The sequence below is a fragment of the Bos taurus genome, chromosome 15 (genome assembly GCF_002263795.3).
Source record: "Bos taurus isolate L1 Dominette 01449 registration number 42190680 breed Hereford chromosome 15, ARS-UCD2.0, whole genome shotgun sequence".
NCBI classification, from domain to species: Eukaryota; Metazoa; Chordata; class Mammalia; order Artiodactyla; family Bovidae; genus Bos; species Bos taurus.
In genome coordinates this window covers 43,579,961-43,604,022 of record NC_037342.1, presented here as the reverse complement: position 1 = coordinate 43,604,022, position 24,062 = coordinate 43,579,961, and the positions used below count along the sequence as shown (strand labels likewise).

General features: G+C 43.2%; 1 protein-coding gene across 2 annotated transcripts in view; it reads right to left on the bottom strand.

Annotated features, from left to right (window-relative positions):
* Positions 1-19,724, bottom strand: part of NRIP3 (nuclear receptor interacting protein 3) — a 28,326-nt gene extending 8,602 nt beyond the window's left edge. Inside the window, exons 1-2 of one of the 2 annotated variants that reach the window (XM_005216037.5) lie at positions 19,530-19,724; positions 18,899-19,059 (exon numbers count right to left, since the gene is read on the bottom strand). In XM_005216037.5, the coding sequence (XP_005216094.1) occupies positions 18,899-19,059; positions 19,530-19,575 (207 nt within the window). In that variant the 5' untranslated portion in view covers positions 19,576-19,724. 2 annotated transcript variants of the gene reach the window in all.
* Between the last annotated feature and the right edge of the window lie 4,338 nt (positions 19,725-24,062).

Here is a 24,062-nt window from a genome sequence, read left to right as displayed (position 1 = left end):
TTTATTCTTCCCTCAAGTACGGATTTCATGAGTATTATCAGAGCAGGAACTATCAGAACAGTAGTTCCTCAAATGAAAAAGCAATATGGGATTCTGGGAAATGTAAACAAGGCCAGTATTCCATGGCTAAAGAAAAGTAAGAGACTCTTGTGATTTGTACTACCTGGGCTTGCTGCCTTCCCTTCCCTTACAAGGACATTTCAGGAGAAAAGTGGCTTTAGTCTATGTGGGATAAATGTATCTTTCCAGAGAACTTATAAGTAAGGGCAGCTAATTCTCACAGGCCAAAGAAACCTTCTTAGCACTGGTTTTCAGGAGTTCTGTATACTTCTATTTCAAGTCTCACTTCCTCACAGTCTTTATCTTTTGGACTCAAATGCATATGCCTTAGTGACTTGGCTCTCTCCTGTTGGTTGAGTCATCCAATGGGGTGGATGAGGTGGGAAGACAAGTTATACCTGCTGAATAACCCTCTTAGGAGATACACATTAGAACCTGGCAGAAGCCATGAGAATCATCCTTACCATTACCTCCTGGACTTCAAGAAGCATTAGGCTCCTCCTGCTATATGCTTGTTATCCATTCTCTCTCTTAATGGGCCACTCTTAAGTGGAGTATAAAGGGGGCAGAAACTGACCAAGAAGCAGGGGGCTTAATTAGACCTTATATCCATGCCAGGATACATAATGTTAGGAAGCAGAATAAGGAATGTGAATTCAAGTGTGCTCTTTGATAGCGTTTAGGAGAGTTACTAGGGTAGATAGAACTACGTTCTACTCTTTCTACTCCAAGTGGCCTCCAGAAAGTGTAAGCCACTTCTTGAAGTCATTTGACCTGCAAAATCTCTACAGGAGCACATTATTCCCAGTTTACAATAATACTTAAAATCCCTCAGAGGATAAAGCCTTATCCCAAGTATCTCCATGACACATTCTAGACGGCATTTCAATTCTAAAGGGAAGAGAGTCACTCCTAGAAGCCCAGAGCCTAGAACATTCCCCAGCAAGGGGGGAGAATTGGAGAAGTCTTCATTATCCACCATCTCACAAATTTCTGAGGAAGAAAGGAGTCAGAGCCATGACTCACTGTAACCCTGGTGAGGTGAAGAAATAGATTCCCAAAATACACTGATTCTTGGCAAGGCAGATTCTAAATTAGCATCCTTGGGAAAAGGAGGGGGGTGCAATTAAATGAAAATGAGGGATTCTTAACTTGATAAGGAGCTACAGGAAGTGCTAACTTTGTCAGATTTCCCAATTTGACCCTGGGAGAATGCTTTGCTCTGCAAAAGAAACAGAAATTCTTCATTCTTATCTCTTTCACTCATAAGCCTAGATTTATATGAAAGCAGGTGTTTGTTTCTGTCAGATCCATGCTTAGCAGAACCAACTCAGATAAGCTGGATTTGTAGAACTGAAGACTGGAAGGGACTTCAAAGGCTGTCTAACCTAGGCCCTCCTAACCTAAAGTTTGTGGCTTTCCTTCTACAGTGGTCTTGCTGAATACCACTTTACCTGGATACTCTAAATCTTGAGAGGAGTCTAATCATCGGACAGATGAGGCAAATGAGGAAGGTTCTGAAATCATTTCCCTTGAGTCATCTCTCTTCTGATTATTCCTCCTAGACCCCTTCTCCACAGCCTATATATTAATACACACTCCAAGTTCTCATATACTGGGGAGAAAACTCCACAGAACTCCAGACCCTGTCTCTTCAATGCCACATCCTAACCTAATCATGTGCTAAGTCATTCAGTCCTGTCCAACTCTTTGCGACCCTATAGACTGTATCCCGCCAGTCTCCTCTGTCCATGGGATTCTCTAGTCAAGAATACTGGAGTGAGCTGTCACGCCCTCCTCCAGGGGGGTCTTCCCAACCCAGGGATTGAACCTGCATTGGCAGTCAGGTTTTTACCACTAGCACCACCTGGGAAGCCCAATCTAATCACACCCTTGTCTTAATTGGCCTTTAATAAAGGTTGAAATCACTATTCTATTTCCTGACATTCTATATTTTTTCACTGAAATCACTTATGATCCCACAATACCAATAATGATCTCCTAATTTCCAAATCTGATAGACATTTTTCAGCCTTCATTCTCTAGGGCATTTGGCCCTGGTGACTATTCCTTTGTTTAGTAACCAAAAAAGGTTTAAGCATAACACATGTTCAATGTAAAATATTCAAATATCACTAAAGCATATACAATTAAAAGGGAAAGCTTCCTCAGCACCTCACCCTTCTTAGTTTCACTCCCTACAAATGACAACCATCAAATTTAGAATACCCTTCCTTTTTTTTGCTTAGTTCCATGTGAGATCTTAGTTCCCAAACCAGAGATTGAACCTGTGCCCCTTGAATTGAGAATGCACAATTTCAACCACCACCAGGGAAGTCCCCCCAAATTTTAATGCATTTACAAACATAAATAAAAATAGTATCACATCATAATACTCTTCTAAATTAAAAAAAATTTTTAATATATGAAAGGCATTTTTCCATGTCAGTACATATAATTATTTTCATTTATTTTTATAACTAAAAGTATTCACAGTACAGTTCAGGAGTTGAAAATTCACAGCCAATAAACTCATATGAATCTCAGAGATGCTTCTCTGTAGTCAATTAATTATGGCCTCATGTTTTAAATGACAATGTAACGGCACATTTACCTCTGCTCCCAACCGAAATTTCACTAAAATGATAGTCAAGGAGTTAGAAAGGCCTAAACCTTTCACAAAAAGAATAGTAAACAACAACAACAACAACAAAAGAGACATTGACAAAATCTTGAAATCTAAAAAACAGACCAAAAACTGGTAAATGACTAGACTAGAGAAAGCTAAATTCTTCACACCATTCTACTTCATGGAACACTAGAGTAGTAGAGGCCACCAGCTATCCATGATTTCCTCTTCTTTCTGGACAGATATGTAGATTATGTTTCCCAGTCTTTCCTGTTTTTAGATAAGGCCGTATGACTGAGTTTGGCAAGCAGAATGTGAGGAAAAGTGACACACACCTCTTCTAGGCTTGGCTCATAAAACTCTCCTGTGCACACTCCTCCATACTCTTCTCCTATTCTGACTGGCTGAAATGGAGATGACCCCTAGGGTAACCTTCCTGGAGGTAACATGTTTAAGATAAAAAGCCACCATCAGCCTGAGTTCCCCAAATGACTACATGGAAGAGGGCTATCTTGTTGACCTTTCCACTAGAACTGTTACTTTTAAAACAATAAATTATTATATTTGAACTATTTTATACTTGGGGGTATAAAGCATATATATGCATATTAAAAAGCAGAGACATTACTTTGCCAACAAAGGTCTGCCTAGTCAAAGCTAGGATTTTTCCAGTAGTCATGTATGGATTTGAGAGTTGGACTATAAAGAAAGCCAAGCACCAAAGAATTGATGCTTTTGAACTGTGGTGTTGGGGAACACTCTTGAGAGTCCCTTGGACTGCAAGGAGATAAATCAGTAAATCCTAAAGGAAATCAGTCCTGAATATTCATTGGAAGGACTGATGCTGAAACTCCAATACTTTGGCTACCTGATGCGAAGAACTGACTCATTGGAAAGACCCTGATGCTGGGAAAGATTGAAGGCAGGAGGAGAAAGGGATGACAGAGGATGAGATGGTTGGATGGCATCACCGACTCGATAGACATCAGTGTGAGTAAGCTCCAGGAGTTGGTGATGGACAGGGAAGCCTGGCGTGCTGCAGTCCATGGGGTTGCAAAGAGTCAGATATGACTGAGCAACTGAACTGAACTGATACTTGGGGGTCTAGCTGTAAAAGCAGTTTTCCTACTTAAAAACCCTGGGAAAGCTGATGAATCTTAGAGATATTAGAAACTACAGTTGGAGGGTACAATTAGAGCTGGAAAGAGATTAATATAAAGCCTGCATGGGACTCCTACTTGACTCAGACAACTGGGAAGAATGCCAATACTTTATTCTTTTTTGTAAGAGTAAATCAAAAGATTTTGGTTGGTTGATAGTTTGGCTAGGCTTAGAACAGATTCCTACAACAGCTGAGGATGAGGGTGGAGCACCCTACTACACCAGAACTGAAGGATATGAGCTTACAGATTGAAAGAGTTCACATGGAGCCTTGCATAATGAAAGATAAAAGATCCACACCAAGATTTCACACAATTAAGAATTTTTGGAATATCATGGATGACAAAGATTCCAAAAGTTTTTAGAGAGAAAAAGAAGATTCAAACACAAAGGATTAGGAATCAGAATTACATACAACTACTCAATGGTAATAATGGAAGCTTAAAGACAGTGATGGAAGCAAGGTCCAATGCTGTAAAGAGAAATATTGCATAGGAACCTGGAATGTTAGGTCCATGAATCAAGGCAAATTGGAAGTGATCAAACAGGAGAAGGCAAGAGTAAACGTTGAACTTTAGGAATCAGCGAACTAAAATGGACTGGAATGGGTGAATTTAACTCAGATGATCATTATATCTAATACTGTGGGCAAGAATCCCTTAGAAGAAATGGAGTAGCCATCATAGTCAACAAAAGAGTCTAAAATGCAGTACTTGGATGCAGTCTCAAAAACAACAGAATGATCTCTGTTCATTTCCAAAGCAAACCATTCAATATCTCGGTAATCCAAGTCTATGCCCCAACCAGTAATGCTGAAGAAGCTGAAGTTGAACAGTTCTATGAAGACCTACAAGACCTTCTAGAATTGACACCCCAAAAAAATGTCCTTTTCATTATAGGGGCCTGGAAGGCAAAAGTAGGAAGTCAACAAACACCTGGAGTAACAGGCAAAATTGGCCTTGGAGTACAGAATGAAGCAGGGCAAAGGCTAATAGAGTTCTGCCAACAGAATGCACTGTTCATAGTAAACACCCTCTTCCAACAACACAAGAGAAGACTCTACACATGGACATCACCAGATGGTCAATACCAAAATCAGACTGATTATATTCTTTGCAGCCAAAGATGGAGAAGCTCTATACAGCCAACAAAAACAGTGCCCCAGGCGCTGACTGGGGCTCAGATCATGAACTCCTTATTGCCAAATTCAGACTGAAATTGAAGAAAGTAGGGAAAACCATTAGACCATTCAGGTATGACCTAAATCAAATCCCTTATGATTATACAGTGGAAGTGACAAATAGATTTAAGGGACTAGATCTGATAGACAGAGTGCCTGATGAACTATGGAGGGAGGTTTGTGACATTGTAAAAGAGACAGGGATCAAGACCATCCCCAAGAAAAAGAAATGCAAAAAAGCAAAATGGCTGTCTGAGGAGGCCTTACAAATAGCTGTGAAAAGAAGAGAAGCAAAAAGCAAAGGAAAAAGGAACGATATACCCATTTGAATGTAGAGTTCCAAAGAATAGCAAGGAGAGATAAGAAAGCCTTCCTCAGCAATCAGTGCAAAGAAATAAAACAATAGAATGGGAAAGACTAAAGATCTCTTCAAGAAAATTAGAGATATCAAGGGAACATTTCATGCAAAGATGGGCACAATAAAGGACAGAAATGGTAGGGACCTGACAGAAGCAGAAGACATTAAGAAGAGGTGGCAAGAATACACAGAAGAACTGTACAAAAAAGATCTTTACGACCCAGATAATCACAATGGTGTGATCACTCACCTAGAGCCAGACATCCTGGAATGTGAAGTCAAGTGTGTCTTAGAAAGCATCACTATGAACAAAGCTAGTGGAGGTGATGGAATTCCATTTGGGCTATTTCAAATCCTGAAAGATGATGCTGTGAAAGTGCTGCACTCAATATGCCAGCAAATTTGGAAAACTCAGCAGTGGCCACAGGACTGGAAAAGGTCAGTTTTCATTCCAATCCCTAACAAAGGAAATGCCGAAGAATGCTCAAACTACCGCACAATTGCACTCATCTCACATGATAGTAAAGTAATGCTCAAAATTCTCCAAACCAGGCTTCACCAACACGTGAACCGTGAACTTCCAGATGTTCAAGCTGGTTTTAGAAAAAGCAGAGGAACCAGAGATCAAATTGCCAACGTCCGCTGGATCATGGAAAAAGCAAGAGAGTTCCAGAAAAACATCTATTTCTGCTGTATTGACTATGCCAAAGCCTTTGACTGTGTGGGCCACAATAAACTGTGGAAAATCCTGAAGGAGATGGGAATACCAGACCACCTGACCTGCCTCTTGAGAAACCTATATGCAGGTCAGGAAGCAACAGTTAGAACTGGACATGGAACAACAGACTGGTTCCAAATAGGAAAAGGAGTACGTCAAGGTTGTATATTGTCACCCTACTTATTTAACTTCTATGCAGAGTACATCATGAGAAACGCTGGGCTGGAAGAAGCACAAGTTGGAATCAAGATTGCCAGGAGAAATATCAATAACCTCAGATATGCAGATGACACCACCCTTATGGCAGAAAGTGAAGAACTAGAGTCTCTTGATGAAAGTGAAAGAGGAGAGTGAAAAAGTTTGCTTAAAGCTCAACATTCAGAAAACTAAGATCATGGCACCTGGTCCCATCACTTCATGGCAAATAGATGGGGAAACAGTGACAGACTGTTTTTTTGGGCTCCAAAATCACTGCAGATGGTGATTGCAGCCATGAAATTAAAAGATGCTTACTCCTTGGAAGGAAAGTTATGACTGACCTAGATAGCATATTAAAAAGCAGAGACATTACTTTGCCAACAATGGTCCATCTAGTCAAGGCTATGTTTTTTTCCAGTAGTCATGTATGGATGTGAGAGTTGGACTATAAAGAAAGCTGAGTGCTGAAGAATTGATGCTTTTGAACTGCGGTGTTGGAGAAGACTCTTGAGAGTCCCTTGGACTGCAAGGAGATCCAACCAGTCCCTCCTAACGGAGATGAGTTCTGGGTGTTCATTGGAAGAACTGATGTTGAAGCTGAAACTCCAATATTTTGGCCACCTGATGAGAAGAGCTGAAAAGACCCTGATGTTGAAAAGACCCTGATGTAGGGAAAGATTGAAGGCAGGAGGAGAAGGGGACAACAGAGAATGAGATGGTTGGATGGCATCACCGACTCAATGGACATGAGTTTGGGTAAACTCTGGGAGTTGGTGATGGACAGGGAGGCCTGGTGTGCTGCAGTTCATGCGGTCGCAAAGAGTCAGATACGACTGAGCAACTGAACTGAACTGAACATATTACAATATTAGCATAGTAGGAGAGGGGACATGATGGAGAGTAATAAGAGAATTAAGGAACAGTTCAAAAATTTTTTGAAGTTTTAAATTATATACATGTATATTTTTGATAAAATATAAAATTTTAAAATATACCCTATACATTAAGAAAGCATATAGCCACAAGAAAAACCAACTTTATGGGGCTTGAATGGAGGTATATTTTCTTCTCATATAACAAGAAGATGGAGGTAGGTAGCTGCAGGCATTAATTCAGCTGATTAACAATTTCAGGGCTATTGTTTCTGTAATTTTCATGGATATTCCCTCATGGTCTTATAATGGGTGCCCCAGCTCCAGGCATTTCATCCACATCCAAAAAAGGAGGAAGGAAGAGGGGACTCTCTGTCATCTATCCTTTTTAACAGGAAAGCAAAAGCTTTCCCAGAAGTTCCCTCAGCAGTTTTCTGCCTGTATCTTCTTGGTCAGAATTCACATGGCCACTTCTAATTTAGCCAACTAACTCTGTCTGCCAAATTGTGCAAAAACTGAAGTGCATGTACATGTGTACATATGCACACACATGTATGCATGCTGATACCCCCACACACACCCCAATAATGTAACTTCAGTTCAGTTCAGTCCAGTCGCTCATTTGTGTGCAATTCTTTGTGACCCTGTAGGCCGCAGCATGCCAGGCTGCCCTGTCCATCACCAACTCCCAGAGCTTACTCAAACTCATGTCCATCAAGTCGGTGACACCATCCAACCATCTTATCCTCTGTCATCCCCTTCTCCTCCTGCCTTCAGTCTTTCACAGCATCAGGGTTTTCTCTAATGAGTCAGTTATTCACATCAGGTGGCCAAAGTATTGGAGCTTCAGCTTCAGCATCAGTCCTTCCAATGAACATTCAGGACTGATTTCCTTTAGGATTGACTAGTTTGATCTCCTTGCAGTCCAATGCAGATGTAATGTCAGATTATCCAAAAACCTTAGCACCTATTTTTTTTTTCACATATGCCCTACTTTCTGCATTTTAAAACAGTACATCATCTGTAAACATATGAGTCTGTGGTACAAACACACCTCAATTTACATAACTACTAATGGACATTTAGATTGTTTCTACATATCTGCCATTAGAAACAATGCTTTAATAAACAACTTTCCATTTTTCTTGAAACTCTCCTCCACTGGCTTCTAAAACCACTTTTCTATCTATTCTACATCTATATCATTTATTGGTTCTTTTGCCTCTGCTCATTTCCTAAATGTTAGTGTTCCTCATTGCTCTCCTTGGGTCCCCTTCTCACTTGACAAAACCTTTAAGGGCAATCTTACCTACTTTCATTGTGTAAATAACTGCCTTTATGATGATGACTCTGTCTCATGCCCAGCCTTTGTTTCTGAGTTTCAGATCCATAGAACCAATTGTCTCTTTGAACTTCTCCACTTAGACACCTCATAGGCACTTTCAAACTTAACTTGTCCCACTGATCTTTCCCACAAAACTTGTGCTTTCTCCCATAATCTTCATCTTGGTGAGTGAAATTCTGCTGTTTTAACACCTCACAGATTTCTCCCCATTTCTGCTGTTATAGCTAAGTTCAAATAATCTAAGACATTATATCATGGTCTCCTTCTCCTGCAATGGTTCTCTTGCCAGCTGTACTAAACACAAAATACGCAATTTAGCATTTAAGACCTTCCCCTAACTCATCCTGCTTCCCAATCTTACCTTTATTTCCTCCATGAAGGTTTTCTATTTCAGCAAAATGACCACTTGTCACATACTACCTTGAGTAAATCACTAATCTCTCTAAGTATTACTTTTTTTTTATCAGTCTCATATTCTTCATCAGTAATAAAAGGTATGAGCTTCAAAGTCCTGTTCCATTTTAATGTTCTGGATTACTTCCTTTCCACTAACCTGGTAAAATGGCACCATTACCCACCCACCCATTTTGATCCTTTTGATTCTCAGAAGAGAATCAAACTTCCTAACTTTCCATCCGAAGTATATCCCGAGTTGGTCCCCAACTTACAATGGTTAAACTTCTGATTTTTCAACTTTGTGATGGTGCCAAAGTAATACACATTCAGTAAAAAACATACTTTGAATCCGGATCTTTTCCGGGCTACTGCTACACAGCACAACACTCTCTCATGACACTGGGCAGAGGAAGTAAGCTGAAGTTCCCAGTTAGCCTCATGATCATAAGGGCAAACAACTGATACACTTACAACTCTTTTGGACCCATACAACCATTCTCTTTTTTCACTTTCTGTGTGATAGTCAATAAATTACATGAGATATCTGATACTTTATTATAAAATAGGATTTGTGTTAGATGATTTTGCCCAATTTCAGGGTAATGTGTTCTGAGCACGTTTAAGGAAGGCTAGGCTAAAATATGATGTCCAATAGGCTAGGTATATTAAATGAATTTTTGACTTAACAATATTTTCATCTTATGATGTGTTTATAAGGATGTAACCTCATCGTAGGTTGAGGACGATCTGTAGTATTGCTGCTTCCTCCGAAATTTATTTGGCATCGATCTACTTCTCCCCATCTTTACTACCTCCAATCTAATCCAAGCCACTGTCATCTCTTATCTGTGCTATAACAGCCCCCCTGGCTTGTCTTCCACCTCTTCCTTCACTCTTCTCCAAATCATTCTCTACACAGCAACCAGAGCAAGCTTTTAAAAATATGTGAGATAATATATTCCCCTACTTTAAAGACCTTCAATGACTTTCCATTGTTCTTCAGACAAAATTCAAACTTCTTACCATGGTCTATAGGGCTCAGCATCATCTGGTCCTTGTCTATTTCTCCAACCTCCACATACATACCATTATTGTTGTTCAGTCACTAAGTCGTGTCCAACTCTTTGTGACCCCATGAACTGCAGCATGCCAGGCTTCCCCGGCCTTCACTATCTCCCACAGTTTGCTCCAACTCATGTCCACTGAGTCAGTGATGCCATCCAACATCTCGTCCTCTGTTGCTCCCTTCTCCTTTTGCCCTCAATCTTTCCCAGCATCAGGGTCTTTTCCAATGAGTTGGCTCTTCACATCAGGTGGCCAAAGTATTGGAGCTTCAGCATCAGTCCTTTCAATGAATATTCAGGGTTGATTTCCTTTAGGATTGACTGGTTTGATTTCCTGGCTGTCCAAGGGACTCTCAAAAGTCTTCTCCAGTACTACAGTTCAAAAGCATCAATTCTTAGGTTCTCAGCCTTCTTATGGTCCAACTTTCACATCCATAAACGACTACTGGAAAAACCATAGCTTTGACTGGACAGACCTTTGTTGGCAAAGTGATGTCTCTGCTTTTTAATACACTTTGTTGGCAAAGTGATCTCTCTGCTTTTTAATACACTGTCTAGATTTGTCATAGCTATTCTTCCAAGGAGCAAGCGACTTTTAATTTCACGGCTGCAGTCACCAAAGGCATTGATTTTGGAGCCTACGAAAATGAAATCTGACAGTTTCTATATTTTCCCTGAAATCTGACAGTTTCCACATTTCCCCCATCTATTTGCCGTGAAGTGATAGGACCGGAAGCCATGATCTTCGTTTTCTGAATGCTGAGTTTTAAGCCAACTTCTTCACTCTGTTCTTTCCCCTTTATCAAGAGGCTCTTTAGTTCCTCTTCACTTTCTGCAATTAGAGTGGTATCATCTGCATATCTGAGATTGCTGATACTTCTCCTGGCAATCTTGATTTCAGCTTGTGATTCATCTAGCTGGACATTTCGCATGATTTACTCCGCATATAAATTAAACAAGCAGGGTGAAAGTATACAGCCTTGATTTACTCCTTTCCCAATTTGGAACCAGGTTGTAGTTCCATGTCCAGTTCTAACTGTTGTTTCTTGTTCTGCATACAGGTTTCTCAAAAGACAGGTAAGGTGGTCTGGTATTCCCATTTCATTAAGAATATTCCACAGTTTGTTGTGATCCACACAGTCAAAGGCTTTAACATAGTCAATGAAGCAGAAGTAGATTTTTTTTTATTCTCTTGCTTTTCCTATGATCCAGCATATGTTGGCAATTTGATCTCTGGTTCCTCTGCCTTTTCTAAATCCAGCTTGTACTTCTGGACGTCCTCAGTTCACATACTGCTGAAGCCTATCTTGAAGAATTTTGAGCATAATCTTGCTAGCGTGTGAAATGAGTGCAATTGTGTGGTAATTTGAACATTTTTTGGCATTGCCTTTCTTTGGGATTGGAATGAAAACTGACCTTTTCCAGTTCTGTGGCCACTGCTGAGTTTTTCAAATTTGCTGGCATAATGAGTGTACTTTAATAGCATTATCTTTTAGGATTTGAAATAACTCAGCTGGAATTCCATCACCTCCACTAGCTTTGTTCATAGTACTGCTTCCTAAGGCCCACTTGACCTCACACTCCAAGATGTCTGGCTCCAGGTGAGTGACCACACTAATGTGGTTATCTGGGTCATTAGGAGCTTTTTTGCACAGTTCTTTTCTGTAGTCTTGCCAACTTTTCATACATTTTATATACACACTCAAAATCCCTTTTCCATTCTAATGCCTTTGCACCTGCCATTCCCTCTGTCTGAAATGTCCTCCCCCTAATACTTCAAATAGTTAGCTTGCTCTCATCATTCAAGTCTCAGTTCAAACATTACTTCCTCAAAAATATCTTCCCTGACCATACTATTTAAAAGAGGTACTCCACCTCTTACTAACATATCCCACTATTTCTTTTGTAGTAATTGTAAGTTCAGAATTATTTTGCTTATTTAGTTGTTTCTTATTTCACTCCCCCCACTAGAGTATTAACTTCACAAGGGCAAGGGCCTTGATTGTGTTGATCACAGCTATATCTCCAGGTCTTGATATAATACTGGATGGACAAATCTCTATACTTCACTTTTTCAAAAAACTTTTCTTGATCAACATCATCTAGTTCTTACTTTCAGAATTAATACTGAATGAACAAATCTCTACACTTCACTTTTCAGAAAGTTTTCTTGATCAACATCATCTAGTTCTTTCTTTCAGAATCCCTTCAATACTCATACATTACATAGTTTGTACTACTTGCATTCCCACTCCTTGAGTGTTGCTTTGTAAATTTGCTTAAGTGGTTTATTTTATGTCTATTGAAATATTGGCTTTCCAAGGGCTATCTTCTACTTTCCAGATATCCTTCAAGATGCACCGCACTAGTCAGATAGCTGCTGCAGATACTATGGTGGTCTTTTGGACATAACTATCAAGTCACCTTCCTGATGTGGATCCTGCTTTATGTTTTAGTTCAACAAGGCCACTACTAACCTAAGTAGTCCCAGGTTCTCTACTGTTTCCGCTAATGTGGCTGCTAAACCTTAACCAGCATTTAGGCATCTAAATCCTAAGCAGGCAAGCTCAAATGTGAGGTCTTTGTATTCTAGGTAGCACAGCTGAGGTTAAATATTAAATATTTCTTCTAACCAGTCTGTAGAGTGGGAAGAAAAGTGAGTTGAGAGGAAGCAGGCTATACTGCAGGATACCATGGGATCATGATTTAAACAAGAACTTCTAAGGTCACCTTCTCAATCACTTACCTATGCTGCACTGAATCCACACAGAATCAGTCTAATAGATCTTTGTGGTCCATAGGATGGGGCTTCCCTGGTGACTCAGAAGGTAAAGCGTCTGCCTGCAATGCAGGAGACCTGGGTTCGATCCCTGGGTCGGGAAGATCCCCTGGAGAAAGAAATGGCAACCCACTCTAGTACTCTTGCCTGGAAAATTCCATGGACCAACGAGCCTGGTAGGCTATAGTCCATGGGGCCACAAACAGTTGGACACAACTGAGTGACTTCACTTTATAGGATGGACCAGACTGGAAAATAGAAGAAATTACAGAAGTCTGCCTTCTTTGTAGTATTTACTCTCAAAGGAGAAACCCAAGATTTCTAGCTTAGCAATAGAACACTCAGAAATAGGGGTCAGCAAATATGGCCCACAAGTCAAATCAGCCTGTTGTGTACTTTTGTAAATAGTTTTATTACAACACAGTCAACCCCATTTGTTTACTGTCTATGGCTGCTTCTGCATTATAACAACACAGTTGAGTAGCTGAGACAGAGACTGGCCTGCAAAGCCAAAAACAATTACTATCTGGTCCTTTACAGAAAAAGTTTGCCGACTCTTGACTTAGAATATTGTTTAAAATATATGCGCTTTGGAGTCAGACAAAGCTGGGTTCAAGTTAGTAAGTACCCTGCAGAGCTCTTGTGAGGATGAAATGAGATGGTCCATATGAAGCATTTAACGTTGTGTCAGGTATAGAGTAAGCACGCAAATGTTAATAATTATATGTATGTGTATATATGTATTTTAAACCCTCATGTTCAACTTAAAATTGAAGCTGATCACTTTTTTTTTTTATTAAAAGGGCATGAAATCAGCTTACTCCGTTTTCATCCTCATGTATAGTTTGTAGACGGACATGGACTCCTGACTGACTCTCACTTCAAGCCCAATATACATGTCTCTATCTGGTCTTGGAAATCTAAAGGGGCACTAATTTCTGTGCTTTCTCTTTATTTACAAGCTGAATATACAACACGTGACCCTTTCTACACCACAGAAACACAGATTATCCTTGGGATTACAGCTGCTCAAAATCACATGGGATCACCTAAGGCAATCTGTCACATTGCCCCAGGCCTTCTGTGTTCTGTCTCTACTTTTGCCTTATGACCCAATAGTCATGCTTTTTCAAAGAGAACAGCCTTATTCCTGAGACGGTGGTTTCTCAGTTACCCTTGGTGGGCTGCATTATTGTAGGAAAGGATTTATACAGGGGCAGGGAATTCAACCAGATAACCTATAAAGTTCTTATTCTGAGGTTCTTTAGGGCATGCTCTGGAAGCAGCCTCCTCTCTATATATCACAGTCAGTTGACTCTCCAGGGGATGATAAAACTCTAATCAGATGTTGTTCTCCATCACGATTGTCATACCAGGCCAGAGTAGTCACTGCTTCCACTGAACATCTCTAGTGTTGATTGACTGTAATATCTTGACATGGCATAAGCTTCTTGGTGGTATTATTCATCTTCTTATGGAACTATCTATTCAACATCTACACTTGAATAACTAATAGATGTCCCAAACTTAACTTGTTCAAGAATCAAATTCCTGATTCTTATTTCCTATCCTTAACTTGCACTTCTTAGCCATTTCAGTATATGACAAACTTTATTCTTCCAATGACTAGATCAAAAACATTAGCGTCATTCTTGACTACTCCTTATTTCAGATCTTTAATCCAACTCTCAACTAAACTTGTCAGCTCTGTCTTCAAAAGAACCCAGAATCTGGTCTTTTCTTGTCCTCTTCACTGCTAGCACACTACTCTGAGGTACCATCATCTTTACCTAGATTACTATCTAAATGCTAACTAACCAGCTTCCTAACTAGTCTGCCTGCTTACACGCTTGCCGCCTACAGCCTAATCCACACAATAGTCTGGTTTGTGAAATGTCACATCATCTCACCCTTTTGCAAAAAGTTTTCCACCCATTTCCCTTATCAGATTAAATATCTATACAGTGACCTATAAGGCTCTAAGTACTTTGGACTCCCACTATCTCTCTGATGTTGTCTCCTATCACTTCCTCTTGCTCATTTTGCTCTGGCCACAATGGCCTTCTTATAATTCTTCAATCACATCGAGCACAATGATGTTTGAGCCTCTGCACTGGCTGTTCCTTCTGCCTATAACATTTTTCCCCAAGATATTTTGCTCTCTCATTTCCTTCAATATCTCCTATAGTGACATCTTACCAGAGATGCCTTCCTTGATCACCCTAGATAAAACAGCAAGGCTCTACTTCATCCTACCTGGCCATTATACTCTCTATTCCCTTATCCTGGTTTATTTTCTCTATAGCGCTGATTACAACCCGATATAGTATATATTTTTCTACCTTCTCGCCCACAAGAATGCAAGTTCTGTGAGGGCAGGAAACCCGTTTTGGTTCACTATTATACCTTCAATACCTAGATTATGCCTGACATGTAAAAAGTGCTCAATAAATATTTGGGGAATAAATAAATCAATTGGTCCTATCCTTCCCCCTATCTATAAACTCCTTGTATAGGTAAACTTTGTTGTTTTCTTCTGTGTGCTCCTAGTACTGTGTCCTGAACACAGCTAGTGTTCAAATAATGTTTACTACAATTAGGATTTGATCATGGCTCTGGAAATCTTCAGTTTGCCTTAGATACTGATTTATACTGCTATTTCATGCTCCTCTTCTAAAACTCCAAAGTCCTCTGGATCAAAATCTACAGCATTATGGATGTCTTGTGGCATTATGAAAAATTAATCTATAGAGTAACACCCAAGGCTGCCCTCATTGACAGAGATTCTGATCAGGAGGATCAGATACTCAGTGTATTCCTTGTGGCTGCTGTGTCTGACTCTTTTTTGACCCCATGGACTGCACCCCACCAGGCTCCTCTGTCCATGTGATTTCCCAGGCAAGAATACTGGAGTGGGCTGCAGTATTTCCTTTTTCAGGGGATCTTCCCAACCAATGATCAAACCTGCATCTCCTGCATTAGCAGACAGTTTCTTTACCACTGAGCCACCAGGTAAATCCGTACTCAGAGTACAGGGCTGGTTATTTCACAGTCGGTTGGCTTTGCTTTATTTCCTTCCCCAGCCTTTTAATTCTAGTGAGTTTTCTTAAAGCACTTGGCTATACGCAGAAGCAATCACAGATAAAAAAGCAAAACTCTCTTTTTATTCCTGAATACGTAAGGATATACCCTGATGGTCAGTACTATTATCATATAGGAAAGACAGCCTATTATACCATGACATGACTATTTTTAAAAGTTGAAAAGTCTTCACCTCAATGAGAAGAATATTTATTAATCTGGTAGCTAAAAGAAAAGAAATTAGAATACACAAAGTTCCAAGAGTGATTTTTTTCTAGCTTCATCAACTTGAATAATAATAATAAGTGAAATAAAATATTACTCACTTATATCTCTGATTTTAGTTCTTAATCTAATACACGCACACACAAACATAAGAAATAAGATTAATTTCCACAGTAGACTTTGTAGCAGCCAACTACACACAAACAGGAATAGGGCAAAGGCACTTCCCTGGGGCCAAGAGAACAAGACCACGTTTGACTGTCTATGGATGCTCTTTGCCAATAGAAAACAAAAAGTTGGCCGGCTGGATTCAAATAGTGAATATTATAGAAACAGCATGGTAAAAGGTAGATAATTCAGACTACTCAACAATATAATTCTAATATAGGTCACCAGTATGAAGAAAACAACCTATCTTCTCACTAGCACAAACCCCAAAGTCAGTGAGAACTAATTCATCCTTTCCCTCCTATCTTCCTCTGGTGCCGCCCCTTCCTTTTCTTGTCCCACTTCTATTGAGTTTGTACTATAGACTTATATCATCAATTTTGGGCTTCAGTAGTGGCTCAGGTGGTAAAGAATCTGCCTGTTTTGTACTATAGACTTGTCTAATCAATTTTGGTATCCTCCAAATTTCACTTCGGTGACAGAACATTGAGTCAACACTGGTCTATACTACCAGCTATATCCATAAAGACAAGTGACACAGTACTTCTAAGATTATTTCTAAGATTATTCAGAGGCAGCAGCATAAGGTCCAAGAAAGCTTAAGCATGCCACTTCACCCCAGTACTCAGAGCTCTCCTAGCCCTATCTCAGTCTGCCTCAGCATCTGTGACTGGTTCTAACTCTTCTGTGCAATCACTTGCATACTCCAGGTGTGAGAACAGTGAGAGAGTATCAGCTCCCTGGCAGTGGAGGGCAGTGGGGAGAGAAACTGTGAACCATGGGTTAGGGTCTCACAGTAAATTGCAGTGTGTCACATCCATGGCAATAACCTGCTTTGAGGATGTTTCTTCCTTCCGGCCTACTGCCTGTTCCATATTAGCAGCTCCTGTGTGGCTCAACTGAGACAGACTGGAGTCAGAAAAGCAGATGGAATTCTTCCTACACAAGGATGAAGCAGTATAAAGAATGCTTGGCAGAAGAATGGAGAGGCAGTTCCTCAGGGCTAGGAAACTCCTCGACATCCCAGGACAACCAAATGTGAAACATCTTAAATTCAGCATGAAGGGGGGAAAATTCCACACTTGACTTATTTTTCTATTACTGTTTATTGGCTCCTGAGGCTTCCAAGAACTAGGATTATTTTGGCCTGAAAGTAAGAAGATTTGTACCAGATTTGCTAAATGAATTTCAACTGCTGTAAAATGGAAGGAAGGAAGAAAAACAGTCATCTCTTTTCTAAGAATACATTTCATTTATCCACCACTCTAAGTTAGCATGAATCAGATTACCTATCCTGTGGCTTGTTCAAGTAAAACATCCTTTAAAAAACACAGCGGGATAACTGAGTAGACACCCCCTGCACATAAATAGCTAAAAATAATTCTCTATCACAATGGGGGAGGGCAAATCTGATCTTGATATCTATGTCTCATTAGAGTTGATAAAATTTTTAAAAAAGAGAAGTGGATTCAGCAGCTCTGCCCTCCATCCCCAACATGTGGCTGGAAATGGCAGTTTCAGTGGTCCAGGCTGATACCCTCTTCCCTGACAAATTAAACATTCCAAACGCTCAAAAATACTGGCAAAATTATACAAAGCATCCACTTCATTTAAAAGACATTTAAGTAATGCTTCATAAATTATTGCCTAGATGAATAAAGTTATTATGAACTTCAAGAAAACAAGTTAAACTACAAGAAAATTCCAGATGAAAGTAAAAACTCAACATCAATTTGGCGCAGCACCACTACAGTGAATTAAGGAGGGGAGTTTGATACAGTTCTTTAAACTAGTAACCTTTATCCCCCTATAAGATCCCCCCTATAGATAGAGGACAGTATGGTCTTTGAACTCAGACTCCAGTTCTGGAGTTTCTCCTTCTTAATGCCAAGAACAACCTTGCTAGGAAAAGAAAGAAAGAACTGCGGGAGCCCCAGCACAGATCTAGCTCCACACATTAGCCGTTGAAGAGAGGGAGCAGCCTGGCTTTCTCCCTCTATCCACTCTTTGGGGATGGAGCAGCAGGAGAGGAAAATGATGAAGAGAGGTCTGGGGCTCAGGAAACCTTCATGGTCACCCTTTTCTCTCCCCGCCCCCTCCCGTTGGAAGGTCAAGGGTAGATGAGACCAAAATCAAACGGAGAAGTAGATTTTGCACAGAGGGGAAATGGATTCAACAAAAGCGATCTGGATATGGTGACTGCCCAGGAAGCCCCCTTCCCACTTCGTTCTCTCCTCCTCACACCCACTAGGAGTCACAAGACGGGCCAAGCAGCCTAGGAGGCAGCTGGAGCTACCCTGGCCGCGAGGCTCAAGGCCCGGGCAACCAAACTGGGCACTACGAATAAAGGAAAGGGGAGCTGAGGGCAAGAAGGCAGGGTCTCTTCTACTCCAGAGGAGAAAGAAGGGAGGAGGGTGCGCTGAAGGGAGAGCGAGCTGGAAAAGCTACTCTGGAATCCCGAGAGAAACTGAAGCAGGGGGATGCTGGATAGAGCGGAAACCCCAACAGAGCTCCAGACACAGCGGACAGCGCTGGAGACGGAGGGGGCCGGGCCGGTGACTCAGTGAAAGCGGCGAAGGGCGGGCCCCAGGAGACCTTACAGCGCAAAGGTGACAGGCCACCTCGCTTGGGGTCCCCGAGGCGGGTGCGGCCGCGGGGGCTCACCGTGTCCTTGGACGAACCCAGCTTCTTGAGGCCGTCCAAGGGCAGCAGGTCGGCCGAGTCCTTGTGGATGAACTGCACGGCCTGCTTCATTCGGCGCTGCTGCCTCAGCGACGCCGCCTCCCGCATGTCTGTCTCCTTGCGGCCGCCCTCGGTGAGGAGCCCTGAGTAAAACATCGCTGAGGCGCCGGCGGCCCAGCGGCCCCGTCGCTCCCCGCTCCACGGCCGCCCTCAGCCTCGAGCTCCTCCAGCGCAGCGAGAGCCGCGCGCCTCAGTTTTTATACCCGAGCGTGACGTCACGCGGAGCAGTCTGTGTACGCGCGGGGGGGCGGGGCCGGCACAGCGCCCACAGCCTGCGCGCGGCTCCCCAGCGTTTCCCGCAGCTGCCCACCATCGCGTCAGCCGGCTGCGGGGACAGTGGGGGCGAGGAGGAGTGGCCCTAGCGGGACTGACCCGGAGAGCCAAGAGTCTACTGCGGCCACTTTACCCAACCGGTCCCTCCCGTTGTAGGTGCCCAGCATCCCCTGGACCGAGATGAGGTGTGGGGTGGGGGGCGGGGGGGCGTTGGGGGGGTGGGCAGTTTCCGAGCAGCCTCGCCCACGCCGGCCGCCGCCACCACCTGGGTACAGCTCACCTGTCCACGACGTGGCCGACCCCGGGATCACAGACAGCTGGGCCATGCCCGGAATCCCGCCGTCTGCGCCGCTGCTCGGCTTCACCAATTCCCACCTCCGCGCTCCTCCTGGAGCCCCAGCGCTCAAATTGAGCCCGGGATCCGGAGGAACGGGCGCCGCACTCTGAAGTTGGGATAGCTCTGGATTTCTCCAACTTCAGATCGGTCCCCACCCACTAGGCCACGTGACTGGGGAGGGGGCAGCCCTTGCGGGCCGGCCAGAGTCAGCCTTCTGGGGACCCTCCTCCTCCCGGTACTCGCGCATCGGAGCTGGGGAAGCAGGGCCTGGCGGATGCCTGCCAGTCAGCCTGGGGCTGAGGAGTGGAGAGGGTCCTCGCGCGACTGCAGAAGAGTACGAGTCCTGCACTCGCTCTTTGGAAAACCCGGCAGAAAAGCACGTTTTTTCTCAGCCAACACTCGGGCTTACGGTCCAGAGGGTCGTTCACTGGTCTCTCCAGCATGCCCGGGAGCAACTGGAACCCGGTTTTATTTGTGAATCTTTCATCTTTTCAAGCCTTGTAATGGAGCCTTCACGCGTCCTGGGCCCTGGCTTCGACGCTGTGATTTAGTACAAACCGTGTTTCCAGGCTAGAAACCACCACCCTACCCTCTACCACCCCATTTCACGGGAGCAGGCATGAAGCAGAAAGATCTGCTTTCTGGAGAGAACCAACAAAAGTAACAGTAACATTTACTGAGCCTTTACTATGTGCCAGGCACCAGAATAAAGACTTAAAATTCAGTCTCTCATTGAATCCTGGCATCAGTTTATGAGAGGGTATTATTGTGGGTACTCAGTGGCTTCAGTAGTGTCCGACTCTTTGCAACCCCATGGAGTGTAGCCCACCAGGCTCCTCTGTTCATGGGATTCTCCAGGCAAGAATACTGGAGTGGGTTGTCATGCCCTCCTCCAGGGGATTTTCCCCACCCAGGGATGGAACCCACATCTGTCTTCTTCACTGGCAAGCGGGTTCTTAACCACTAGCGCCACCTGCTCATTATCCTCATTTTACAGACAAATATCTGAGACCTAACTGGTCGCCTGAATGTGCCTTGGTTCCTTTCCAATCCATAGTGTGCTGCTGCCAGAGCAATCTTTTCAAACTGCAAATGTGGTCATCTCACATCCCTGATTAGAGCACCGCGAAAGGTTTCCTATTGCTCTTAAAGACTCACTTCTTGCCTGGTCTGCACCCACCTGGATCTCCACTCTGTACTTCAGCCTCATGATTTGTCTTTCCTGCAGTTCCTTGCGGAGAAGGCAATGGCATCCCACTCCAGTACTCTTGCCTGGAAAATCCCATGGATGGAGGAGCCTGGTAGGCTGCAGTCCATGGGGTCGCTGGGAGTTGGATACGACTGAGCAACTTCACTTTCACTTTTCACTGTCATACATTGGAGAAGGAAATGGCAACCCACTCCAGTGTTCTTGCCTGGAGAATCCCAGGGATGGGGGAGCCTGGTGGCTGCCGTCTATGGGGTCACACAGAGTCGGACACGACTGAAGTGACTTAGCAGCAGCAGCAGCAGTTCCTTGGAGGAGCCATCCTCTCTTGCCAAATGGCTTACCTTTGAATATCCTGTTCCTTCTGCATGGAATGATCCCTCCTACCTTGTGCAGTAAACAGACCCAGTTTCACTATCATTATTTTTTTTTAGGAAAGCCTTTTCTGACCTCCCAGAGAGAATACACTCTTGCTAATTATAAACTATGCATCTCTCCTAGATTTGTTTTTTTTTTTTTTTTGGTGGTTGAGGTGGGGATGTTATTGGTTGTTTGGTGAATATTTACCTCCTTCATTAACTATAAGCTCCAAGAAGGCAATTGAGTCCATTTTTGCTTATCTTTGAATCCCTAGCTCACAGAAGGTGCTCAATAAACACTAGTATAAGTACAGCAAAAAGCTAAAGTCTTGTCCAAGTAAAGCTAATGGTAGAGCTGGGATTTTAACCCCAGACTGTCTGCCCCAGAACCTGTGCTGAACTTCCCAGATCCAGAAGGGCTGGGTTTGATCTCCTGCTTCTTTCCTTCAGTTCCTGCCATTAGCACTTGCCCTTGACTCAGAGTTCACATACTTCTGCAGGGAAATAAATCCAGAAGGGCAGAAGGCTGCTTACCTGGCCTCAGGGAGGCCCCAGGGATTCCCTGTCCCTCAACATACACATTGAACACACAGTCTCCTAGAGGGGCCATGGGATTGCAGCTCACCTTCCAGCCCCCTGGCATGCTGCCAGCAGTAAACAACAGTGGCTGCCCTGGTCCCTTCTGTCCTGTCTCCTGGATCCCTGCCTGGTCACTTCACCAAGCCTGAGTCACCCAGGCAACAGTGAAAGACTGGCCTTGTCTCTCCAGGACAGGTGCCTCCAAGCTCGGTAAACCATCAGGACAGGTCTGACAATGAGGGCCCCTGGGGCTCCAGCCAGGACAGCTACTTTCCTCTGAGAGGAAGCCAGGCAGGCAGATTCCAACTTCCCATCCACCAGCAGCTCAGCTGAGTCTTGCAGCCTTTTGTTGGGGATGTCCCGACAGAAGAAAGGGCCTCCTTTCATCACTAGATTCCCTCCACACTCCTACCCAAAAAGCCAGGAGCTGAATGTCTCCAGTTGAATTGGAATTTGTCCATATCAAGTGTTATGGGAAAGTAAATAGGGCCTTGGCTGGAGCTGAGAATCTTTTTGTGAATGCAGAGCTCTTTGCTGTAGTGGGATTTGTGTTCTGCAGTTGGATCTATGGCCACAACCACGATTGGTCACCTCGTGTCTCAGAGATCTTCCTCAGCCAGACTTACACCATCACTGCTGTTAAGCATGGGTCAAGGTAGAAGACCAACCCTACCCCCTGCAAATACCCTACGAGTTTCTGAAGACTGCAGACCTCTTGGTAGTTTATCCCGTTTGACCAAATGACTTTGAGCAAGTCACTTCTTACCTCTAAGCCTCAGTTTCTACATCGATAAAATGGATGCAGTAAGATTGCTTATAAAATTGGAGTTTGTAAACTCTGGCAGGCTATACCAACAGGAAAGATGATTAATTCTCCGTTTGATAACTTCCCTTGTCCCACTAACACATTTGGGGAAAGTATAATGTAGTTGTTAAAAGCAAAGTTTCTTGAGTCTGGTGCACTAGGTTTAAATCTCTGCTCTGCTACTCAATAGTATGCAACAAGATACTTCACCACTCTGAGTTTCAGCTCCTCGTCTAGAAAATGGTGCTGGCGATATATTTACCTCTGAGGGATGCTGTGAAGATTACATGAAATAATCATACACATAGCACATTGTGGCAAGTAGGAAGGGCTCAGCAGAAGGCAGCTACCATCATTACCTGAGACAGTCTCAGGATTGCCAAGCCGAAGAATGGGCTCTGTCCTATGCTTCCTCCCTACACACCTGAGCATCTTGCCCCCTTCCCAAAACCAAGGCCTGCTGGGGCAGGAGCTGGCCCCCTCTCTTCCTCTCTCAGATGCCTCTGAATTCTGAATTTACCGTGTCAAGTAGCTCTGTTCTAAAATCCTCTACATCCTTCCTGGGTTGTTATAGAGAATCTGTCCTTGAAAATTATGCTCAACAAGCTAATGCTGTTTCAGTTCGGATTTTATTCATGTTCTGCTTATTATAAGTGACAGGAAACCTAGTCGAAAACTTCTTAAGTGAAAATGAAAATTTTGCTCCTAAGACTAACACAATATTGTAAATCAACTACACTTCATTTTTTTTTTTAAAGGAAAACTTCTTGTCCCTTTAGTGTAAAAACGCAGGGACTTCCCTGGTGGTCCAGTGATTAAGCCTCCGTGCTTCCCCTTCCAGTGCAGGGGGCAAGGCTTTGCTACCTGGTTGGGGAACTAAGATCCCACATGTCATGCAAGCAAAAATATAAAAGTAAGATTAAAATAAAATGCAGGGATTTCAGGCCATGGCTGAATCCAGAGGCTCAAACATCATTGCTGTGTTTCAGCTCTGAGCTGATGCCACTGTAGGCAGGTTCTTCTAGTGTGATGGCTGGCAGCAGTTCCAGGCTTATCATCTGTCCACCTAGAAACTCTCCTTTGGGTCTGCAGGGAGACCTTGGAGGATGGCCTACAGGATGAGTGCTGGAGGTGGGAGGCCAGAAAAGTAGATGAGAAGAGAAGAAGAGGAACGAGAGACAGTCAAGGACTTTTCATCCCCCTTCCCTTCCCACCTATGGATATTCTGCTCTGACTTTGCCCTGGGACACACCCTGGAAGTAATGGTCACTGCCTGCATGTCCCTTAACTCCCCATCTCCACCGTTGTAACTGCAGAATCCCCTTCCTCCTCTGGTGTCATCAGTGCCACCCCAAATCCCTCTGGCAGGAAGAGTCTTCAAACAGCTGTCCACGGCAGGTGTTGTATGCCTACCCATATCTCTGGCTACGCAGTGCCTGCCAGTTGGCATCCAGCCCTGAAGACTGTGTCGACTTCGGCAGGTTACTGCAAAGACAAGTGTTATTTCTGTCTTCTTCCTTCAGGGT